Consider the following 20177-nt stretch of genomic DNA (forward strand, 5'->3'; position numbering starts at 1 on the left):
AACTAAGTAAGCTGCTTCTTGTTTCACTCTTTAAATGAAGATGTGTTTGCACAAGTTGTGCATTGGATTGCTTTCTGAATATGCTCTTTGCTCTATACTCCATTCTAATAACAGTGGAGAAAAACTTTTGTTACTTTAGGTAAAAGTTAATTATTTTCTTTCCTACCAAAATGACTTTTATATTTACAGAAATGAATTCTTGCATTTTGTCATGTATAGACCTACAGTCTTTCATTAGGTAACTAAATGTTGCTGTGCATTTGAGTTGAGAGAGCTGTGCTTATGAGGCTCTAACTTCATACTGATTTTAAGAAAAATATGTATGTTTTATTTCTCAAAATATTATACACAAGTATTCTAATTAATCATTTATCAAAAGTAATGGTAGACAACCTCTCTGGTGTATCCACGCTGTAAAAGAGATATTTCTATAAATCAGTTCTAGAGTTCTGCAAGTCATTTAAAAAGCCTGCATGTTAAATTCTCCGTATCTACAAATGCACACACTGAATGCAAATAGTATTTATTTCTGTTCAATTATACAATGTGGCTGAAATTCTTCCTGTGCAGGAAACTAGATCAAGACTGATGAATCTTACAACATCCTGAGAGTGTAAGCAGTCTTAAGCTGTGTGTAGGACATGCATTGGGTGTCTGCAAAGGATTAATGTCACCCATCTAGTGTTGTAACTAGTGAGCCTGAATATGAATTCTCTATTCAGACAACTGTCTCTGGTGCAATAAGGAATAGTTTTGCTAGTATAGGAGCTTGGGGGAAAAACTCATCCCTGCTCTGAGGGAAACAAGTACATTCTGCTCTGGAATTCCCTCCACCTCCTATATCATATCTGTTTCTAAAAATAGATTTAATGTAAACTCTCTGCATGCACCATATGAAAAAGAAATTGCCAGTGATGCAGAATCTAACTTGAGGTGGAAAGCCTAACCCCTTACCTAGCAGTGGAATGCTTAGTAACATGGTCCTCTATCTCCCCTCACTCCTAGTAAGCTTTGTAGTAATAAACAGAAGCTCTTCAGGAGGTACACCCCTCGGAAACATAGGTATTCAGCATCCTGCCTATTCACATGACGTTTGAGAATGCCAACTAACATCAGGTGCATGACTCATTTACTTCCCCTCCTTAGCGCTTTGAAGTTCCTTACTTCTCCAAAGGAGGTTTCTTGATTTTTTTTAAGTGCTTGTGATTCCCCTCGTTGCTTGTTGCCTGCAATGACATTAAGACAATGGCAATAATACCAGTTCTTTGGATCTCATCTGGTCAGACAATTGCAGTGTGCAGCACGCCGCAGTTTGCCAAAGCCTGGTCCCCCTTCTCTGCCTGAGACTTGAACTTTTGGAATGCATTACCCTGCAGAGATCTAAAAGTGGGATTGAATATTTGAGTAAAGACATTTCCCCAAGTCCAAGAGGATTTTTATAACCATGGCAGTTGAGTTCTCCATCTAATAATTAGTGGGGAATATTAATCTAAAACATGCTAGGAAATACCAACAGTCAAAACATGCAATTGTTGTTGAGAAGAATCCCCTTGGACACAGCCTGTGGAAGCTGTGCCTGTGCCCTGTACTGGAAGGTAGAGGAATGCATGAGAAATCAACCATCTGCTTCAGCTGAATTCTGTGGAAATTGTGTCTCTTACCAAAAATGGTAATTCTTAGATGGATGGATCTTACAGGAAGAAACCCTTGATTCATAACTAAAGCTTATTACATTTTTTTTCTTACTTTTAAAAAATAATTTAAAAGACAATAGAAGTACAAACTGATGATAGAAAATGGAGATTAAAAAAAGTTTCTCTTCATCCGGAAACTGTTTTGAAAAAGGAAAAACTACACAAAACCCCTGAACTTCATTTTTTTTTTTCTGTTTGACAGTTGAACTTTAAGACATTATGTCCCTGAAATTCTTGTTATTACTCATTGAAGGTATGAGATATAACACTACATTTCTTGGTTCATGGTCCTAGCATGAGACTGGTGGAGAAGTCTTGAATGTTTGAACTTCAGGCCTCGCTGTACTATCCATTGCATTTGCATTTGCTCAACTTGGCTTAATTTCAGTAAAGTCATCTGTAGGCTTGGTAAGAATCAACATCTGTATTTATTGGAAGTTAACTGCTGAAAATTGGCACGCAAGTTTGCTTGCTGTTGTTTGTCATGGGTGGTAATTTTTGCCAGTTTCAGCTTCTGTCTTGGCTCGAGATCCAAAGCATTCTCCCTCACCCTCAGGCCCTCCAGTTACTTCTGATTCATTTCAATTTCTTCCTATTCCCGCTTCCACCAGCTGGCTCAGTATGAAAAGGTGAAAAACAAATTGTAAATTGTGACTAGTAGCAAGCAATAGTGCTGCAGGTCTGAGGCTGAAGCAGGACAGAAGATAAACTTGACCAGAAATGCAGGAAGTAGGCAGGGAAATAGGGGAGTGGGACTGGGATGCAGAGAGATGCTCAGTTAACCAAAAAGTATGGTAAGATGGTCCATGGAAGACAGACAGAGCTGTGAGTATGGGAGAGAAAAGCAAAGGTTTGTAGGCATTTATCAATTAAAACAAAATCTTTTCAAGACTAGTCATTTGGTCCAGCAGAGAAGTGTTCGTTCCCCTTGCAGTGAAGCTACAGTGACCTCTAGTGTCTCTAAACACCTATTCCTTCATAAATCAAAGGTGGAAAAGACAGAGTTTAAAAAATAAGAACTAGAAAGTCCTTTGCTATCCCAGGGAAGTGAACGGCTCATGCACGTACTGATGGGAAGAATAAGTACTAAGATCTTACAGCTGACCTTCCAGAAGGCAAACAAATAGAGAAAAGTCACTTGCTTTTTTCCCACAGGTGCCAGTTGTAATCAATCTCCACTAAAAGATGCTTCAAACCTTCAGTGTTGTCAATATGAATACATTTCACAACTAGCAACCTGCAAGAATAGGTCCAAAGAGATTACCATTGCCAGGGAAGATTGTAATAGGAAGCAAATATGTATATAAACCAACTAGGATAAACTATCAATCATGTAAGGTACAAGAAATGATGGACAGACACACATCTAAAGGAATACAGAGATGACTGGAGACAGCTGTGGTTCTCTCAGATCCTTGTCTTTAGGTCTGATTCAGGAACTTGTACAATTTCATTCTCCTGATTCTTTCTCATGGTTTTTGTCTTTTGGACCAACATTCAACTTAAGGTTCAGGAGTACTTATGTGATATGTGGGATATGTGCATTTCCAATGGCCATTAACAGGTTTACATTAATTCAAGGGATTTCCTTTGGATATCTTGTAAAAAGAGAGGACAAAGGGGCAAAGAGAAAAATATAACAGGCTAGGTCCTGCAAGCAGTGAAGGATTTTTGGCATGGCACTGGACAGTGCCAATCCAACCATCATTAAATCAGAGGAAAGGGCCCTAAAGGCTTCAGTGGCCACTGATTCAAGTGCAGAATGCCCAAGGATGCTTGAAAGGGCATAAGATTATCTCCACTCTGTCTCTTTAATACCTTCTCCACCACTATTGCAACAGAGAATCAAGAGCCAGGAACTATATAACCTATAAGGAAAGGGACTTTCACTGGGGGAAAAAGCCTGGTCAGGATGCCCCCAAAATTCCTGATTCAGTTATTCCTTCATGATTTGTTATTTATCATATCTAGAAAAGCCCCATGGCAGAGTGCTCCCAAGGACAGCAGCTTTCTTCTCCCAAGCATGAATTCCCCACTGCTGCAAGTCATACGATTTATGCCTACGCTGAGTAAGGCCCAGTGACTTCAGGAACATTTCCCACCAGTCTCAAAATAGGAACAAGGATCCAAGAGGCAAAGAACTGCTATAACCAGTGTCTTTGGAGAAACTCTCGAGATGCAAAACAGAGTTTCCAAGCCACGCTTCCTTCAGGGGCTGCGTTTCTCTTCACAATGCAGCATCCTCCGCATGGACCCTTGGCATGCCATTACATTGCCATTGCTACAAAGCAGATTTATTTTTTTTTAAAGTATGAGATCTGCATTTTAAATTAGTATTTTCATTCTCAGTGTTGCACTTTTGAAAAATGTTTCTAGTACAGATGAAGTATCTACTGTTCCTTTCACCATTGCCTCATTGCTTTGATTTGGAGAACTAAAGATATTCAGGTTAAGTAGACATTGTGTACCATTCAGCTTTTTTAAATGAAATAGCCACGTGTACAAATCATTTAAAGGCAGCTATTGCTTTCATTAGTACAAATTAATTGACAGAACATGTGTGCTTTTTTGTTTTAATTTTTGTTTTGGAGTTAATGGGGTTATAAAAAATATGGTCCATACTGATCATTTTTATGGCTATTTTATCAATTTTCCTTTCATTTTAATTAGTGCAACAGGAACAGAGCTGTCCAGAAACTTTTTTATTCTAAGATTTGTCAACAAAAATATAATTTGATTTCATGCTTCAATAGGAAATACAATTTGAGCCATAGGAGGAGTTTAAAAAAGCACAGGGGACGCACGCCTAGGAATAATATCTATAATAAGAAGTCCATTTTGATTCTGATGCTCATGCTGTGTAGTATGACAATGCAATAATGTGGTTAATAAATATTTTACACCTTATATTTTCATTAAGTTGTACAATGCAAAAGATTCCTGAGCTGAAATGTAATTCATTCTTGAAATGCAATTTTTATTGAAAATTAAATTTTAGAACTCACTTTTCTTTCAAATAGTAGGTTCTGTGGGTCTTTTGTATTCCATATGCAACAGCACACAGTACTGCAGGTGTGGGTAACAATTTGCAATGGAAATAGATAATATTTATTTCCAGCACCATCATGTGTTTGTTTCAACAATTGCTTACTTTGGGCAAGGGAAGAAGGCGATTACATTCAGAAATTATAGCAAAGGTATTCTTTCAAGTGATTCAACATGCCATATAGAAATACATTTATCTAATAATCTTTCTATTGATGTGCTCATTTTTTAGCATTCTTGAAAATTATCTCATTATAAGCTTCCCAGCCTGTGCTTTGCCTGCTATAAGCTGCATCCTTTCTGCTCTCAGTGATGTTTGTATTCAGAATGAAATGCTATGCTATGCTATGCTATGCTATGCATGGACAAAGATATCTGATTATCTCAACTTTTCACAGCCGCAGAAGTTTATAACTACGTTCCATTTCATGTAATTACAGATTAACACTGTATTTTCAGAGTGCAGTAGGTTAAACATGTTAAGAACCACATAGTCCATGTTAGTATTAGTTAATTAGCTGCAGAATTCATTTCTGTTGAAAACATCTTATAGGCATGCTGAAGTTAAATTAAAAGACTTCAAGAGTACTAGAAAGTCTCTTAACTTCAATTACAATTATAATTTGCAGGTAGACAGTTTTTGCTATAGGTGTTTTAAAAGCACCCCCAAAGCCTATGCCAGGGCAGTAAGACTGCGAGACCCAGTAACATCATACCATGAGCGGCTACTGCATTGCTCCCATCATCTCTCCCCTTGCAAGAACAGGACCACTGACCAAGACAACCATTCCCTTGTACAGGCAATTGAACTTAACCTTGTAGATAAAAAAAGGTTTCCAAACTTTGGTATCAGACTTCCTTTCTGTTTCCCCTTTGTGCCTTCTGCTACAGGAAGAGACAAACAAAGGCAAAAATGTTAAATAGTGAAAAAGCATAGGCAGATAGTCATGGTGACCACAGGATGTTCATCAGACATGTTTGAACATGAACAAAGGTAATTGAAGCACTGGGAAGTAGAAAATCTACATATCCCACATTTAGCTGACTGGAGGGGAGGGTTATAAGCACAGGAGGGAAAAAAATCAGCTTACAATTGGCCAACTATAAGACCACAGGGCCACCATTGATCCAGCAGTCACAGTAATGAGCTTGGCTGTGCTCTTCTACCTCTCCTAAAGCACTTGTCAAATACCACCTGCAGGTAGTCAGCTCCCAGCTTAATCTCCAGCAATGACTTTAGTGAGCACACAGCGTATCATTACATTTCCATTAATTGGTCATCACGTTGTTTCTTGGATGTTTTGTTCATTTTGGTTTCGTCTTGTCCAAGTAAGTGCTGTAACAAGGAATTCTGGATATGTGTGATCACTAACAAAGCGTATGAAATGTTGGAAGTGCCACATTTTTAAAAAGCATGACTATACTAACAGTATTTTTGCCTGCTTAGAAACAAAAAACACTACATGGCATGCAGTAATAATAGAATACATTTTGTTCTTGTTTATCTGAAGACATGGCCAGAAATGCACTGAGCTGGGCTGACTAAGATGAAAATAAACCTATTTAAAAGTCAAGGAATAAAAAAAAAACTTAGAGATTAATCTGTAACAATTGCGTGAAATCTGTTTGTCTTTGTTAATTTGAATTTCCTTTACAAGTTTATTCTGTACTGTAAAATAGACTGCCATTGATAATGCCTCTGTCAAAAAACAATTACAACAAATCCATTTCATTCCCAAATGAAATATATTCAATGAAAATAAAAATGCGTAAGAAACAGATTCATACTACTGAGAATTTTTAGAAATTATTTCCTAATATCATATGGTAGAAAAAAAAAAGAGTGGAGGAACCATGAAATAAAATACATTTCTCTTCTTCACAGTCAAAAGCTAAGTTTTAAGGAGCGGGTCCGGATGGCCAGCCCACGAGGTCAAAGTATAAAGAACAGGCAGTCTTCAGTTGGAGATCGCCGGTCACCAAGTGCCGACATTGCCACCGAGGGCAGCCCAACCAAAGTCCAGAAGAGCTGGAGCTTCAACGACCGAACCCGCTTCAGGCCCTCGCTGCGGCTGAAGAGCTCACAGCCCAAACCCGTGGTCGACGGTAGGAGTTTTTCATGCCTCGTTTGCCATTGCGTGCTGCTGCCAGCCTGCTTGCACACCCGCACTGCGAACGCGACCCGTTTTTGGAAAGCAGAAAGAATCGTTATATCGGGGCAGAGATACTAGAAAGCTACAGCCTGCTTCAAAGAGCATGCCGACGGGATTTTTTTTTAATAAGAAATCTTGTGTCAGTGGTGCGTAGGGAGCAACTGGTGGAAAAGGGGGTCACTACAGAAAATCGCAGGTGGACTAAATGCATCCTCCGGTTTGGCTGCAGCAGCCCCTCTCCCACCTCTGGGTGCAGCTGCTGCCCAAACCCGCTGCCTCTCGCTGGTGGGCCACGCACCATGGCCAGCGCTGCTCTGCCTGTGGCTTTGCCAGCCCAGAGCACAGCTTGTAGGGCACTGGCCCCCGCAGGCAGAGGAGCTTGCTGAGGAGCTGGGAGATGCCCTCTTACCTCCACCGGGAGTACAGCCACCTGCCACCAAGAGATATACTACTGGGTGCTTTAGGTTTTACAGGGTTGTACCAGGTTGGGTAAGGCATGTGCCTTTAGCAAACAAAACCAGTGTTATTGCTTCTATGTATTGCTTTCTAAAGGGTATTTTAGATGTGGGAAGGATTCCTAGCATGTGAAGAAGCAGATCTTGGTGCAAATGGCTCGCTGACCCCGCAGCAGACAGGAACATAGCCTTTCCCACAGGCTGCCTCCCCACGAGAATGGATGCTGCCCCTCTCCTCTCTCCATTCGCCAGCTAAGGTCCTCTCTGGCATTAAACTAGCCAGTGTTCAGGTAAAGATCTTCATCCGCAGAAGCTTGCCAAAACAGAGGCAGTGACTGCCCCTAACCAGGGAGCACTGAAGCTGGTGAGAGCAGCTCCCAACAGGCAGGAGCCAAGAGCAGCAGGTGAGCCCAACCCCTGCAAGGGACGGGTCCTGCACTGGAAGGTGCACTCACACAGCTCTGGGGGTACCACTGCCCCAGTGGTTTGGATTTGGGTTTCTCCATTCACATTTTTCCCAACTTATGAACGTTTTGTTCTTTCTTGTGGGACTCCCAGGTAGAAAATAAGGGAAACAAACTGATCGGCCACAAGAGGAGGCAGTGACCCTCACTTTATGGGAAAGGTACAACGTAAATAATTTGATCCAAGTAAAGAGATATAACTTTAAACTCTTTCTACGATGGCAATCGTACCACATCAAACAATTGTGGTAAAACTAATTAGGCCGAAGTGCGATTTTGGTGTCTGCTTCCTTATTAAGAGCACATATTATCACAGACATGTAGGTTGCAAAATACCCATTGAACTGAAATGCCCCATCCCTCAGCTGAGGATGTCCTACGCAACACATCTCTTCAGGAAAAGGCTGGGTAAATAAACATTTCCTGGAGGGCAGACAAGACAAACCAACAGTGTTTACTAAGGTCATCGTTCCAGGCTAGCCCTCCCCCACGGAGACCTCTCAGATGCATAAATCCTGAATTTGGCTGCGTTACAGTGAGCTGCTGGGGTGTACCAGCCACCAGGCTGCTATCCAGGTTGCTCACAGCTCCTCGCTGCATTCTGGGGCATGGGCCCTGGCTCATGTCCCGCAGCAGCTGCGGCACAGGGGCTGTGTGATGCTGGCCTGGGTCTCACGCTGACGTGGAGCTGGGACAAGGCCACTGGCTCCACAACGGGAAGGGAGAAATGCTCTAGGTACCGGAGGGGTTGAAGCTACCCTGTCTAAATTTAGGCTCCCTACATAATCGCTTACATAGTGAGAATATTTCGCCAAAACCATGCCAGAAGTGATTTTATAGGTTAAACCCCCATAACTCGCACTGTGCCTGGAAATGAGCACACTCCCGGGGTATCAGTGGATCACTTCTGCTCCAGCCCCACAGCCTGCACCTCGCTCAAGCACCCGTTCGCTTTTTCATCAGCCCATTTGTCACAGAAACATTTCCTCAGTGTGTCCTCTATTTTGTCCGGTATTGTCGTTACTAGCAATGATCTGCACGAGAAGATCATGTTCCCTCTTATTGTCTCCCTTTCATGGAAAAGGTGGCATAAACGGCACCTTGGGTATTTCTGTAGATAAAAGATAATAACAACAACAGAGCATTCATTCCTGTGCGTAAACCCTTAAAGATCTTCCTGCTCCTCAGGGCAAGCACAGCCTGTTTCCTTGTCAGCGGTTTCCAGCTACTAGTCCACCCTTATGAACTGGGGCCAACAGATATGACCAATTTCTCATCTGCAGCAGGAGGAACAGCTTCCATGGTGACCAGCTTTTAGGCAAATGCCAAGTTTCCACGCTGGGACCTGGTCCAGCTAGTTCTAGAACTGGAATCATCAGGGAGATGTCCAGTGTGCTGAGAGACAGCTCCCTGGTACCTTCCCCTGTCCATTGCAGGAAAAGTCAGGCGCTACTAACCTTGGTTTCTTTGGTTTTTTGGTGTGTTACCAATTTCATAGTTTGATATGCTTTCTGAATTTGACAGCTCAATGAAAAGGATCTGGAGATCATGTATTTAGTTTAGAATATCTTGCATTTTTCACTGGATGAAAATTCAGTATTTGCAGCATTTTATTAATATCTCTCCGTTGTCAGGTCCTCCAGTTTCCTTCTTGAGGCATTCTCCAGCCAAAGGATTAATTATTTTGGTGTGCTGATATTCCAGCCAAACTAGAAGCCATCCCTTTCTACATGAAAGTTTGAGCACAAAACAATACCCTTGAAAATCTGGTCCTTCTGATGATTCTTACATCTCCATAGCATGTTTGGAGGGAGAAGAAATGACACTTGCAATAGACCTTTTGGACAGAGACAACATAGTACTGGGTACCCAGTACAGTGTCAAAATTTTGTATCAGTGATCTAATGAAAAAATATTACCTCTTCCTATGAAATTCCCCTTCCAAAAGAAAAGACACTCACATTTGCTTGATTTTTCCTTCACCCTATGGCATTTGGGGTTGTAAATATTCTTCCATTAGCACAGGCAGAGGAGGAACTACCTCATTGCGAAGGTCAGGTGCACTGAAGTCTGTGTAAAAATAAAGCAAAGAAGTAAATATATAAGTAGAGGGTTCAGAAAGGAAGAGAAATTATTAGCGTAGATTTCCTAGGAAAAGGATGACCTAAGGCAGATAGTCAACATAGCAACTTTGCAGGGCTGACCGAGTTCTCATAAAAGACATGGTTGGAATCTGGGCCAAAATGGTCAGGAAGAGACTGCTGGAAAAACTAAACATTAGCAATTAGACGCTGGCCTGTAAAGGGAGGTTTCTAATCCAGACAGGAGCTTATGGAGGCAGCTAAGAGTCTAACAAGACTGAAAATGTAGTAGCCTTGTTCTTAGGCTACCCAGTAACAAAAGCTTACTAACGCTCCCTTGCTGCATACTAAAACCACAGAAGGAAGGTTTCTGGGCAGTAAGCAAAACACTTAAGCTGGCCACAGGTATCTCCCAAAAGGATTTTGGCATAGCAGCCTTAGAACAGTATGACCAAAACTGTTGCACAAATGGCTTTATTTATGGGTAGCAACAGTCCTCTGAAAATGCCTATAAACCATTTATTGCTGTTGCCAAAGTGGGCCTGGCAACGGCAGCAATTATTTCAGCTACATATGTGCATTTGCAAATGGAATCCGAACCTGAGAGAGCTTTGATGGCTGGAGAGAGCTTTGGTGGCGTGGCTGCAGACACTCTCTGGAGCATTTAACAACAGCTCAGGGAAGCAAAATTAAAAACCAAGACTTATGTAATCTGATTTAAAATACGTGTCCAGTCTCTGGTGAAACAACTGCCAGAACTCTTGTTGAAGAGGAGACCCTGCACAAATTAATGAAGGTACCAGGATGCTGTATTTCCAATCCCTGTTATCAGTTTAAAAGGGAATTATCAGGACCAAGCAGATCAAAGGGAAATCTTCACCATTCAAGGACAGTAAATAGTGAAGTTTTACAAAGCACACACTTAAAAGGTTACAAGAATTGTATAGGGTAATGCAAGAGCCTCTCCCAAAGGGATGCCATGTCACACAGGTGAAGGTCCTGCCTGACCTTGGAGCTGCATGCAGCCACCGCCATACCCGTACACCAAGCAAGCCAGGAGCCACTTCTGGCCCCAAGGCCTCCTCATGCAGTATGGCTTGTGTCTCTGCACCAAAAACCGGGAAACCACAGCCAAGCTGCCCATGGGGAACGGCCCCCAGCACATGAGAATACCCACTGGCAGCGGCCAAACCCATGCCAGAGTCTGTGCAAGCAATTAAATAGTACAGGTGATCTCACGCCATTGCTTAAGGCGATGTGCCCATGCCTCGTTGTAGTTAGCATAGGTCCAGCCACAGTGACTCGCCTCACAAAATCTCTCCTTTCCTCTTTTCTGAGGAAGAGAACCTTTGCTGCTTAAATTGTGCTCCACAGCTAAAGTAATGAACAGATATTATGTTGTGCATGCAGTTCTCAGTGAGGGACAAAAATGCCCCATTTTACTTGTTTTCTACCATCCCATGCTTCTAAGCCTCTGCATGAGTTATTGTGCTTGTACTGTAACCAAGAGACATTGTGTGGCTTTTTGAATAAAACATCAAAAGTGTTCAGCACTGGAGATATTACAAACATATTTCATTTGATTAATTAAAAAGAACTCTCCAAGGAAATACTTGATTTCTTGCACCATCCCTGAACATTATACACTCACACGACCTCTAGCCTTTCATTCCCTACAGAGTACTTGCACAAAATCCTCAGGGTAGAGTATATTATAATAACCATGGAAAGAATGCAATTGTGCATTTCAGCCCCCATGCCCTCCGTTACTACCATGTAATTTATGTATTGCAAAAATGACAGGTTTTCCTTTCAGTAGCACAAACATCTTGACTTTGTATGAGGTTGACATGATGTGGCAAAGGTCCTTAGTTTGGTTGCTTTTACATCTCGGTTAGCTTAAATTTGCTGATTCAAAATGAAGCTGCACGATGTCAAAAGAAAGCTGCTCAATTTGTATAAATCCCATATGATGTGTCTAAATGACATTTTATTAGCAATATATCAATTTGTGCTAGACAGGAGATTTATTTTCTTGTGATTGTTTAACTCAGTGACAGATCTCTCATTTATTACCGTTGTCACTCTAATTAATTAGGAAGATCTTGTAAAAATAATCTGGCATTCTGATCTAAACTCCAAGTCATTTTTTCATTTTGTGTAAATAAGTACAGGCTATTGGTTTTGAGGCATTATTTTAGTTTATTCCAACTAAGGTCCTGTCCATATGAGTCTATAATTTAGTCTCTCTCTTTATTGATATGTCTTGAGGAATGTGCTGTGCACCGTTGCTCGCTGGACTGAGCGCTTACTCAGTGCTCACGGGTGACTGATTAGCCAGCTCAGTTCTGTGAAGGACAGCAGCAGACCACCCCACAGAAGTATGATTTGCAAGGATTTCAGATAACCTCATGTGCAGCGAAGAGTAAACAAATGAGTTAAGAAGTAATTTTGAGAGGACGCTCATAAAACTTCCCAACCACCATGTAACCCACTTGCACCAAATCTGAAACATGTGAGGAATGTTTTCATTTTTATAAAACATTGTTGGGGAAATCCTTCATGGCTTTTTAAAATACAGGACTGTCCTGTGGCTACCTGAATCTAAAGCTGCAGTCCTCCTCTCTTCCTTTGCCCACAGCTACCACCTCCTTCAAACAACAGGACCTGGAAATCTCCCCGGGTGTAGGACCTCTGTAGGCCTTATGGAATATCAGGCATCGTATCAACTGGTGTGTGCTACAAGGTCTTGCAGAGAGACAGTCAATTAGGCATGACATTTAGCTCATTAGCCCAGAGTTTTAGATCTTATCATATATATCTGCAATTTCTTTTACAGTTTTATCTTCTCGTAAGCGGTGTATATAAAATAAGAGAGAGATGTGTATCTAAAAATACACTAAAATCATACCTTTAGAGTCACCTACCACTTTTCTTTCTTACTCTTCTCATATGGCCATCTAAACTTGCTGCGAATGTGCCACTATTTATAATAAGATCAGCCATTTTAACTGCACAATTATTGTGCACATAATGAATTTTTTTTAGAAAGTCTCCTGGTTCTCCATATCATCACTCAAAATGAAAAGGACTCCTTTTTAATTAAGTAGTGGGAGCTGTTCCATGAAATATTGCCAGTGCAGAAAATTTTTGAGAAGTTAAATAATGACGAAAGATAATGGAGAGTTGTTAGCAGGGAATGCTAGAATTTTAGATTTTGGAACTTGCCTGCATTATATGATAACTGATATGAATTAGGTTTCTGACCTTAAAAAATTGTACTTACAAAGAAAGGAGACTAGATAATTATACTCAGAACATGTAAAAAACTTTCCACCAATCCTACCTTCCATTTTGGCCAAATCAGAGCTTTTTCAGAAATTCTTTCACATGTAAAATGTTGTTAGGGATAGTCTTTATGATATTCTGCTTCATACTGCACTGCAGCTACCAAATTCCAGTTCTGATGTCCTCTTCTCTTCCCCATCTGGAAAGCTTTGCCTTTTTCAGGAGAAAGGCCAGGGAGAAAGGCGAGGCTATGGATCCAGCACTACTGCACTCCACATAGGTACTGCCTGCAGGGTAGAGGCTCAGGTCGTGCAGAAGGGAAAGGCAGCTCCTACAAGCTGGTGCAGAAGTGCTCCTCTTTCCAGGAGGCACCAGTTTCCTTCCTTTCCTGAGAAACTATTTTCCAGCATGGAAATGGCAACCATTTCATAAAAGCTCCCCGTAAACAATGTTCTCAAATGTTGTCATCCTTATTCCCTCTTTCTTAATTTTGCCACTCAAATACTGTTGTGTACTACCAGGGATTTTTTTGTCATTTTCTAGACAAATATTAAGCTCTAACATGAAGAGCACATCATGGAAATTTACTTGTCCTGCCTCCTTCCTTCTTTCATGATTAGAAGAAAGCCTTTTCTTTTTTTTTTCAGGGATCAAGGAAACAAATACACGATTCCCTCCCTTGGGCCTCCTTTTTCTGGCCTCTGCTCTGGAAAGCATGTAAACAGGGGCTGCTGCCTTTCCCTCTTTGGGGGAGCTTTGGGTGTTCTTATCATTAAGCATGTGATTAAGTTCCATCCCAATTAGTGTTGCTTTTTTCAGTTGATTTTTCCTATGGAGCTTAGCAAGCAATCACAGTGAAACAATTTATGTGAACTCTTTCCTGAAAAAGAGTCAGCTTGTTGATGGTTTAAAGCAAAGGAAAATTTGAAAGCAAATCATTTCTAGAGGTAGTGAAGGGAATTTGTATTCATGGTTCAACAAACAGGAAAATAATGAGAGCTTGTGAATAGGTGAGAAATTTCATGAAACAAATTTAAACAAAGGCACTAGGCTGAGACATTACATTTTGATAAAGGGAAATTGCAGGAGTTGTATGAACATAAACCATGCAGATGTTTGTACTTAGAATAATTTTTGAGGGAAAAACATAACTGAGATATTGTGTAACATTCCGTGCATTATGACATTTGTGGAAATACTATAAAATACATACAGAATATCTCCTTTTTTTAGGGAATATAGGCTAAATCCCTAACTTCCCACAGCAAATGCTCAGGGTGAAGAAAGGTACTTCAAGGCAGTGTGAAGCTGAGTGAAATACACCTATCTTGTGGGCATCCTAGGCATTACCTACAGTAGCATAACAGAGGCTCTACATTGCTTTCAAAAGGGGCTGAAAGAACAGAGTAATGAGAGTATTAAGCTGCCAGCATTGCTTCTTGAACAAGAGGGATCACCTGAGTTCAGTAGCCATTTAACACTAAAGCAGCTGCCTGGGCACCCCTGCTGCAGCAGACCTATGCACCCGCACCTCCCATAGGGCATGCACATTGTGTGATGGGACAATCTGTCCTCCGAAAGCTTTGAATTTATGTATAACTTTACTTGCCCAGAAATTAGATGCACTGAATTCTCCACTCATTTTCTTTCTGACCATTCACACAGAAAATGAGCTTGGAGATGAGTGTGCCACGTTGGGGTGCCCTGCACTGCTGCCCTGGGCAGCCAGAGCAGCTCTGCGCTCGGATGAGGCTGCTGAGCAGGATGGAAAGCAGGCTGTGGAGCTGCGTTACAAATTGCTTGGACTTCAATTCCCAAGTTGAACTCTGGATTTTGAATGATAGTTACAAACTATGGCTGATGTAACTCAGCACCTGTGAAAATTAGTCCACCATCCATTTTTCACCTTGAGTCATGCATTACAATGAAAATCAGTCAGACTTTTTTTCCAAATCTGTGCTTTTTTTACCAAGTAGACACAACACTGTGCTGTGACATGAATAATTGAGAGTCATTTGCAGACTATCAACTTCAGGCACCTATTTAGGTTTTGCCATGTCTAAAAGGTAGGTACTCAGCCTCAGCAGAATGATTTAGATCACCCACATGAAGAGCCCTAACTACCTCCTATGCAGTCAGAGTAAGATCTAAGTGCTTCTGAAAGCTTCCAAAAAACAAGTCAAAGGGTCCATGTTGGGATCACTGTACCGCTGACTACGCTACGAGCACTTCCATAGGAATATTCATGGTGTCGGCACATGCACTTATTAATGCTGGATTGTTGTTGCTAGCATATGGCAGTTCCCAGAAAACATTAAAAAGTACAAATTCTTTTCAATTCTGTTCAATAGGCACATAATTACTTGAATGTTACTGACACTGAAAGCATGGAGCTATGAGGGTGATCTGAGTAGTGTCACAGTTTTCCCGACGCCAAAGCATGTTATTAAACAACAGAAAACACTTCCAAGAAAGGACGCATGATATTTACAGAAATAATAAATCAAGCCTTGTGCGTAACTTCTGCACAGAGCTATATGAAATGCAACTACAAACTCGTAAATTTTTTGTTGGTGACATACAATGTTTCAGAACAGTGTAATTTTTAGCCCATTCATTTGGAGTGATCATAAATGACTGGAGTTTGCATGAAGAATGCATAAATACTGTGACAAACGGGGAAATATCAAGACAATTTTAATGACTTGTGCATGCCTCTTCTATTTCTTGGTAATTGCTGATTTGCTGTGTGATTAAATCAAAGACTGCTCTTCAGGAAGAAAGAGGAAGAAATTAAAGTGGCAAACAGAAGACTTTAGCCCAAAGTAAATAATGTCAAAGATTGTAAGATAATAGCAGATGCCTCATCAGTTGTGAAATAAACACTTTCCAGATTGACATTTAGGATCAAAACACATCCTGAATTGTAAAGATGCTGGTATTAAAGAAGAGGAATTGTTTCTGGATTGTCAGACTGGCTGACATCCCTTCTTAGGGAGACTTGCAGGGCTATGTCTAAATCTGTATTAAGAGACGCTTTGGCCATCGTCACAACAGGATTCCTGAGCTGCCCAAGCAACAGACTTGAAAGGCCTGTTCAGCTGGTGGTAGAGGCTCCCAGAGAGAAAGAAGGACCAGTGCTAACTCTAGGAAGGCCTGGCAGAGTGGCCAGGTTCATGCAGAGCAGCTGTTGCCTAAGGTTGCCTGTGGAGCCCGCTTGGACCATGCGCAGCCACCCCTATGGAAAGCAGGAGATGCAGCTGAGGGGCATGGGGAAGGATGAAGAAGCAGATGCCTGCAGGGATAGGCATGAGCTGGCACTGGAGGGTCTACCTGCCCTATTAACGATGGGGAGGGCTCTCTCTGGGAACAGGCAGCAGCATGGAGCGGGGCTCATCGGAGGCCGTAGCTTAGCCCTGTCTGGGAACTGGCAGGGATTTTAACAGCTGGAGCTGCTGAAGCAGCCAAACTGACCCCAACACAGCCCTGACCTCGAGGATGAACTTGACAGGGACAGAAGCGATACAAATACATCTCACCTCGTAACTATGTCGTACACAAGATGAGCTTCCACTGGAAAAATTCATCAGAATGTGAACTCTGATTTCAGCGGGGTTTTAAGCTGGAATTTTTTTTTTCCAAATTGTTACTCTGCATTTCCCAAACTTTTTCCCAAGACTGCTCAGTATTATAAAGCAACATGAATGTTTCCCATATGAATCAAACAAAGTTTATAGCTTTTCACAAGTTTTATTGACATGTGGTACCGAGTGCCTGCCATAATGAAGGAAATTCATGTCAGTGGGAATATTAGAAAGAAAAAAAAAAAAGGTGATTTATTAGGAGCATGTCATGGTTTAACCCCAGCTGGCAACTAAGTCCCACACAGCCGCTCGCTCACTCCCTCCTGGTGGGATGGGGGAGAGAATCAGAAGGGTAAAAGTAAGAAAACTCAGGGTTGAGATAAAGACAGTTTAATAGGGAAAGCAAAAGCCGCGCACACAAGCAAAGCAAAACAAGGAATTCATTCACTCCTTCCCATGGGCAGGCAGGTGTTCAGCCATCTCCAGGAAAGCAGGGCTCCATCATGAGTAATGGTTACTTGGGAAGACAAACGCCATCTCTCTGAATGTCCCCCCTTCCTTCTTCTTCCCCTGGCTTTCTACGCTGAGCATGACGTCATCTGGTATGGAACAGCCCTTTGGTGAGTTGGGGTCAGCTGTCCCAGCTGTGTCCCCTCCCAACTTCTTGTGCACCCCCAGCCTACTCGCTGGTGGGGTGGGGTGAGAAGCAGAAGAGGCCTTGACTGTGTGTAAGCACTGCTCAGCAGTAATGAAAACATCTCTGTGTTATCAACACTGTTTTCAGCACAAGCCCAAAACATAGCCCCATACTAGCTACTATGGAGAAAATTATCCCAGCCAAAACCAGCACAGAGCGGTATCTCTTCTTAAAGATGGCTTAAGTTTAAGATGGCTTAAGTTTATAAGAATTTTCCAGCATCTGTCTAAAGATTTTGCTGATTTTTGTATCCACATGTGAGCAACGTGGAATACTATAATTGCACCACGCTGTTCTCAAAATGGTTCTGCAAAGATATACTGTGTTAAGGAAGCCCTTTTATTAATGATACTGTACTTGGCAAAGGACCCAGGAACCGTATCAGTGAGGCAACCATTTAGAAACATGTTTATTTTAAACTTTCAAGTTGGAGTCTCCTGTTTCACCAGGGTTACATGGTTGTAGCTCTTGTGACCTTAGCAGAATTATTACTAATTTACACCAGCATATCTGAGGAGATTCAAACCTTAGAGAGCCACTGGCAATACCAGTAGCATAAAAAGCTCTGGCTTTGGTATGGTAGTTAGAAATGAGCTGGGAGATTTCAGCACTGGGAGAAGTAACTGGAGAGGCTGATCAGACATGATGACACCTGGAAAGTTAGTGTCACAGAATACTTAGCACCTTTGGAGATAAGAGTTTTAGGTAGTTTATATACCTATCAAACTAATTACATAGTTTATTTTAGCTAATTACATTTTTGGGCAGGGATTCAAATCTTAGTTATGCAGGACAGGTGGAGAGACTTATGTATTTCAGCTATAAGATAAGCCAAGTCAGTAGCAAAGCTTGTGGAAGGGGAGATTTCAAAGTTTTGTATGAAAACTTCACTTTTACAGTGTTCAACTGAAACGTTTTTAAGGCTGCATTTAATTGTTTCATGTGTACTTGAAGATATTATTAACTTGGCTATAAACCATCTTTCTTTCTGTATTAAGTTGATCTGCCAAAAATAAAACCTCCTGCTCTTCAAAGATACAGTAGACGTTCCTCATGGATGTACCAGTTCAGCAACAGTCAAAAAAAAAGATATTCTTGAGGGTAACGAACTAGCCAGAGTCATCAAAATAAATTACTATGGCCAAATATTAAATCTGTGAAGACAACTATGCAGCAATACCAGTTTCTGAAGATGTAGCCTAGTACAATGCTGTTTATTCTAAGATAGCATTCCTATTAGATTTAAAAGGTACTATGAAATTTCCAGGTATTTCTGACTGACAAATAATATTTTTCATCTTTAATTTACAGTCTTTGTGAAAAAGGAATTTGCAAAAAATGTCCTGCAATCCTTTGTGTCTGTGCTTCAAATTTGCTTATAATAGAAGGCCCTGCAATGGTTTACTTCCAGTGTTTCTGGATGACTAAGCCTATGTTTTAAATAACAGCATGAATGTAGGTAGGGACATAGAACTGGGAGGAAATGTCCTCTGTTACTGAGGGTGACTGAATCCCATTCTTTTTTCTCTATTTCATATGTCACTATTTCATTTTACACTCTCTTCTTTATGAAGCAGAGACATTTACATGTTGAAATACACTCATCCTGAGTGAAATTCTTCACCTGGGCACTTGGACTTTATGCACGTGAAGAGAGATGGTTTGGAAGGGAAAAACACCCACTCTCAAGACAGGTTTCTGGTATTTCCTGTGCCTTTGAGACATATATGACATAGGGGCATTCACGGACCCTGCCCTCCTTGCTCCATTCCCACTCCAGCACATTTTAAGTTTGTAAAACTTCTTGGTCATGCATCGGTCCCTGTTTTCTTGTGTATTGAGGTACACTGGGCACTTCTGAGATTTCTAGTTAATTCTCAAATAGTAACTGCAGAAGCGGTGTTAGAAAAAGGTAGAGGATCCATTTTTTTCAGGCAAATAAATACAGTAACTTGGCTTAAGCTCCTATTGCAAAGGAATGCTGCAATATCTATATGGCTCTGAGGTGTAAGGTGGCAATTGATCCATCATGGATGTCATTCTCTATTCATTTCTGGCAAAAAGGTACTTTGTTTATTTTCACCAATAATAAAGTGTTGGATCATTCCACAGCCTCCTTAGTAAATGAAACAGATCTTCTCCTTTGTCTTCAATGTCAGGTTGATCCATAGTGGTAAAAAAATAACAATTTAATGTAACTTCAGCATCTTTTGATTCTGCCATTACACCTGTTAGCTCACCACTTTCCCTTAAGACAGAGAATGCGATCAAAACCAGCAAGATATCAGGAATAGACGTACTGGTACTAAACTATTAATTTGTTTGAAAAATAACAGGGCTTTCTTCCTCTCTAACTTCTACTGTTTACACTGGGGACTACCCAGGCCTTTTATGACACAAGCGCAGACACAGACAAGTGCATCATATAGTTTGTAAACTGATGAAGCTCTGTCTTATTTGATTTGTAGTCCTTATTTTTCAAGAACCACTGTGCAGACGGTTAGAAAACACTAAGGAAGAGATTTTTAAATGCTGCTTACTTAGTCTGCTCTTCTATTTTGCAGCTGACACCAGTCTTGGAACAGATGATGTTTACGATGATAAAGGGTGCCAGTGTGATGTGTCAGTAGAAGATCTCACCCCTGCTCTTAAAACTGTCATCAGAGCGATCAGGTGAGTAAAAAATACTGAATGAATAAATATTTGAGATTTCTTT

At 41.1% G+C, this 20177-nt stretch overlaps 1 protein-coding gene across 2 annotated transcripts in view; it reads left to right on the top strand.

Moving 5' to 3' along the window:
• Positions 1–20177, top strand: part of KCNQ5 (potassium voltage-gated channel subfamily Q member 5) — a 305096-nt gene that overhangs the window by 267346 nt on the left and 17573 nt on the right. For both annotated transcript variants that reach the window (XM_072855287.1, XM_072855286.1), the window contains exons 10-11: positions 6625–6845; positions 20026–20134. In XM_072855287.1, coding sequence (XP_072711388.1) covers positions 6625–6845; positions 20026–20134 — 330 coding nt within the window. The remainder of the gene's footprint in view (positions 1–6624; positions 6846–20025; positions 20135–20177) is intronic.

This window comes from Ciconia boyciana, chromosome 3, assembly GCF_034638445.1.
Source record: "Ciconia boyciana chromosome 3, ASM3463844v1, whole genome shotgun sequence".
Taxonomy (NCBI): Eukaryota; Metazoa; Chordata; class Aves; order Ciconiiformes; family Ciconiidae; genus Ciconia; species Ciconia boyciana.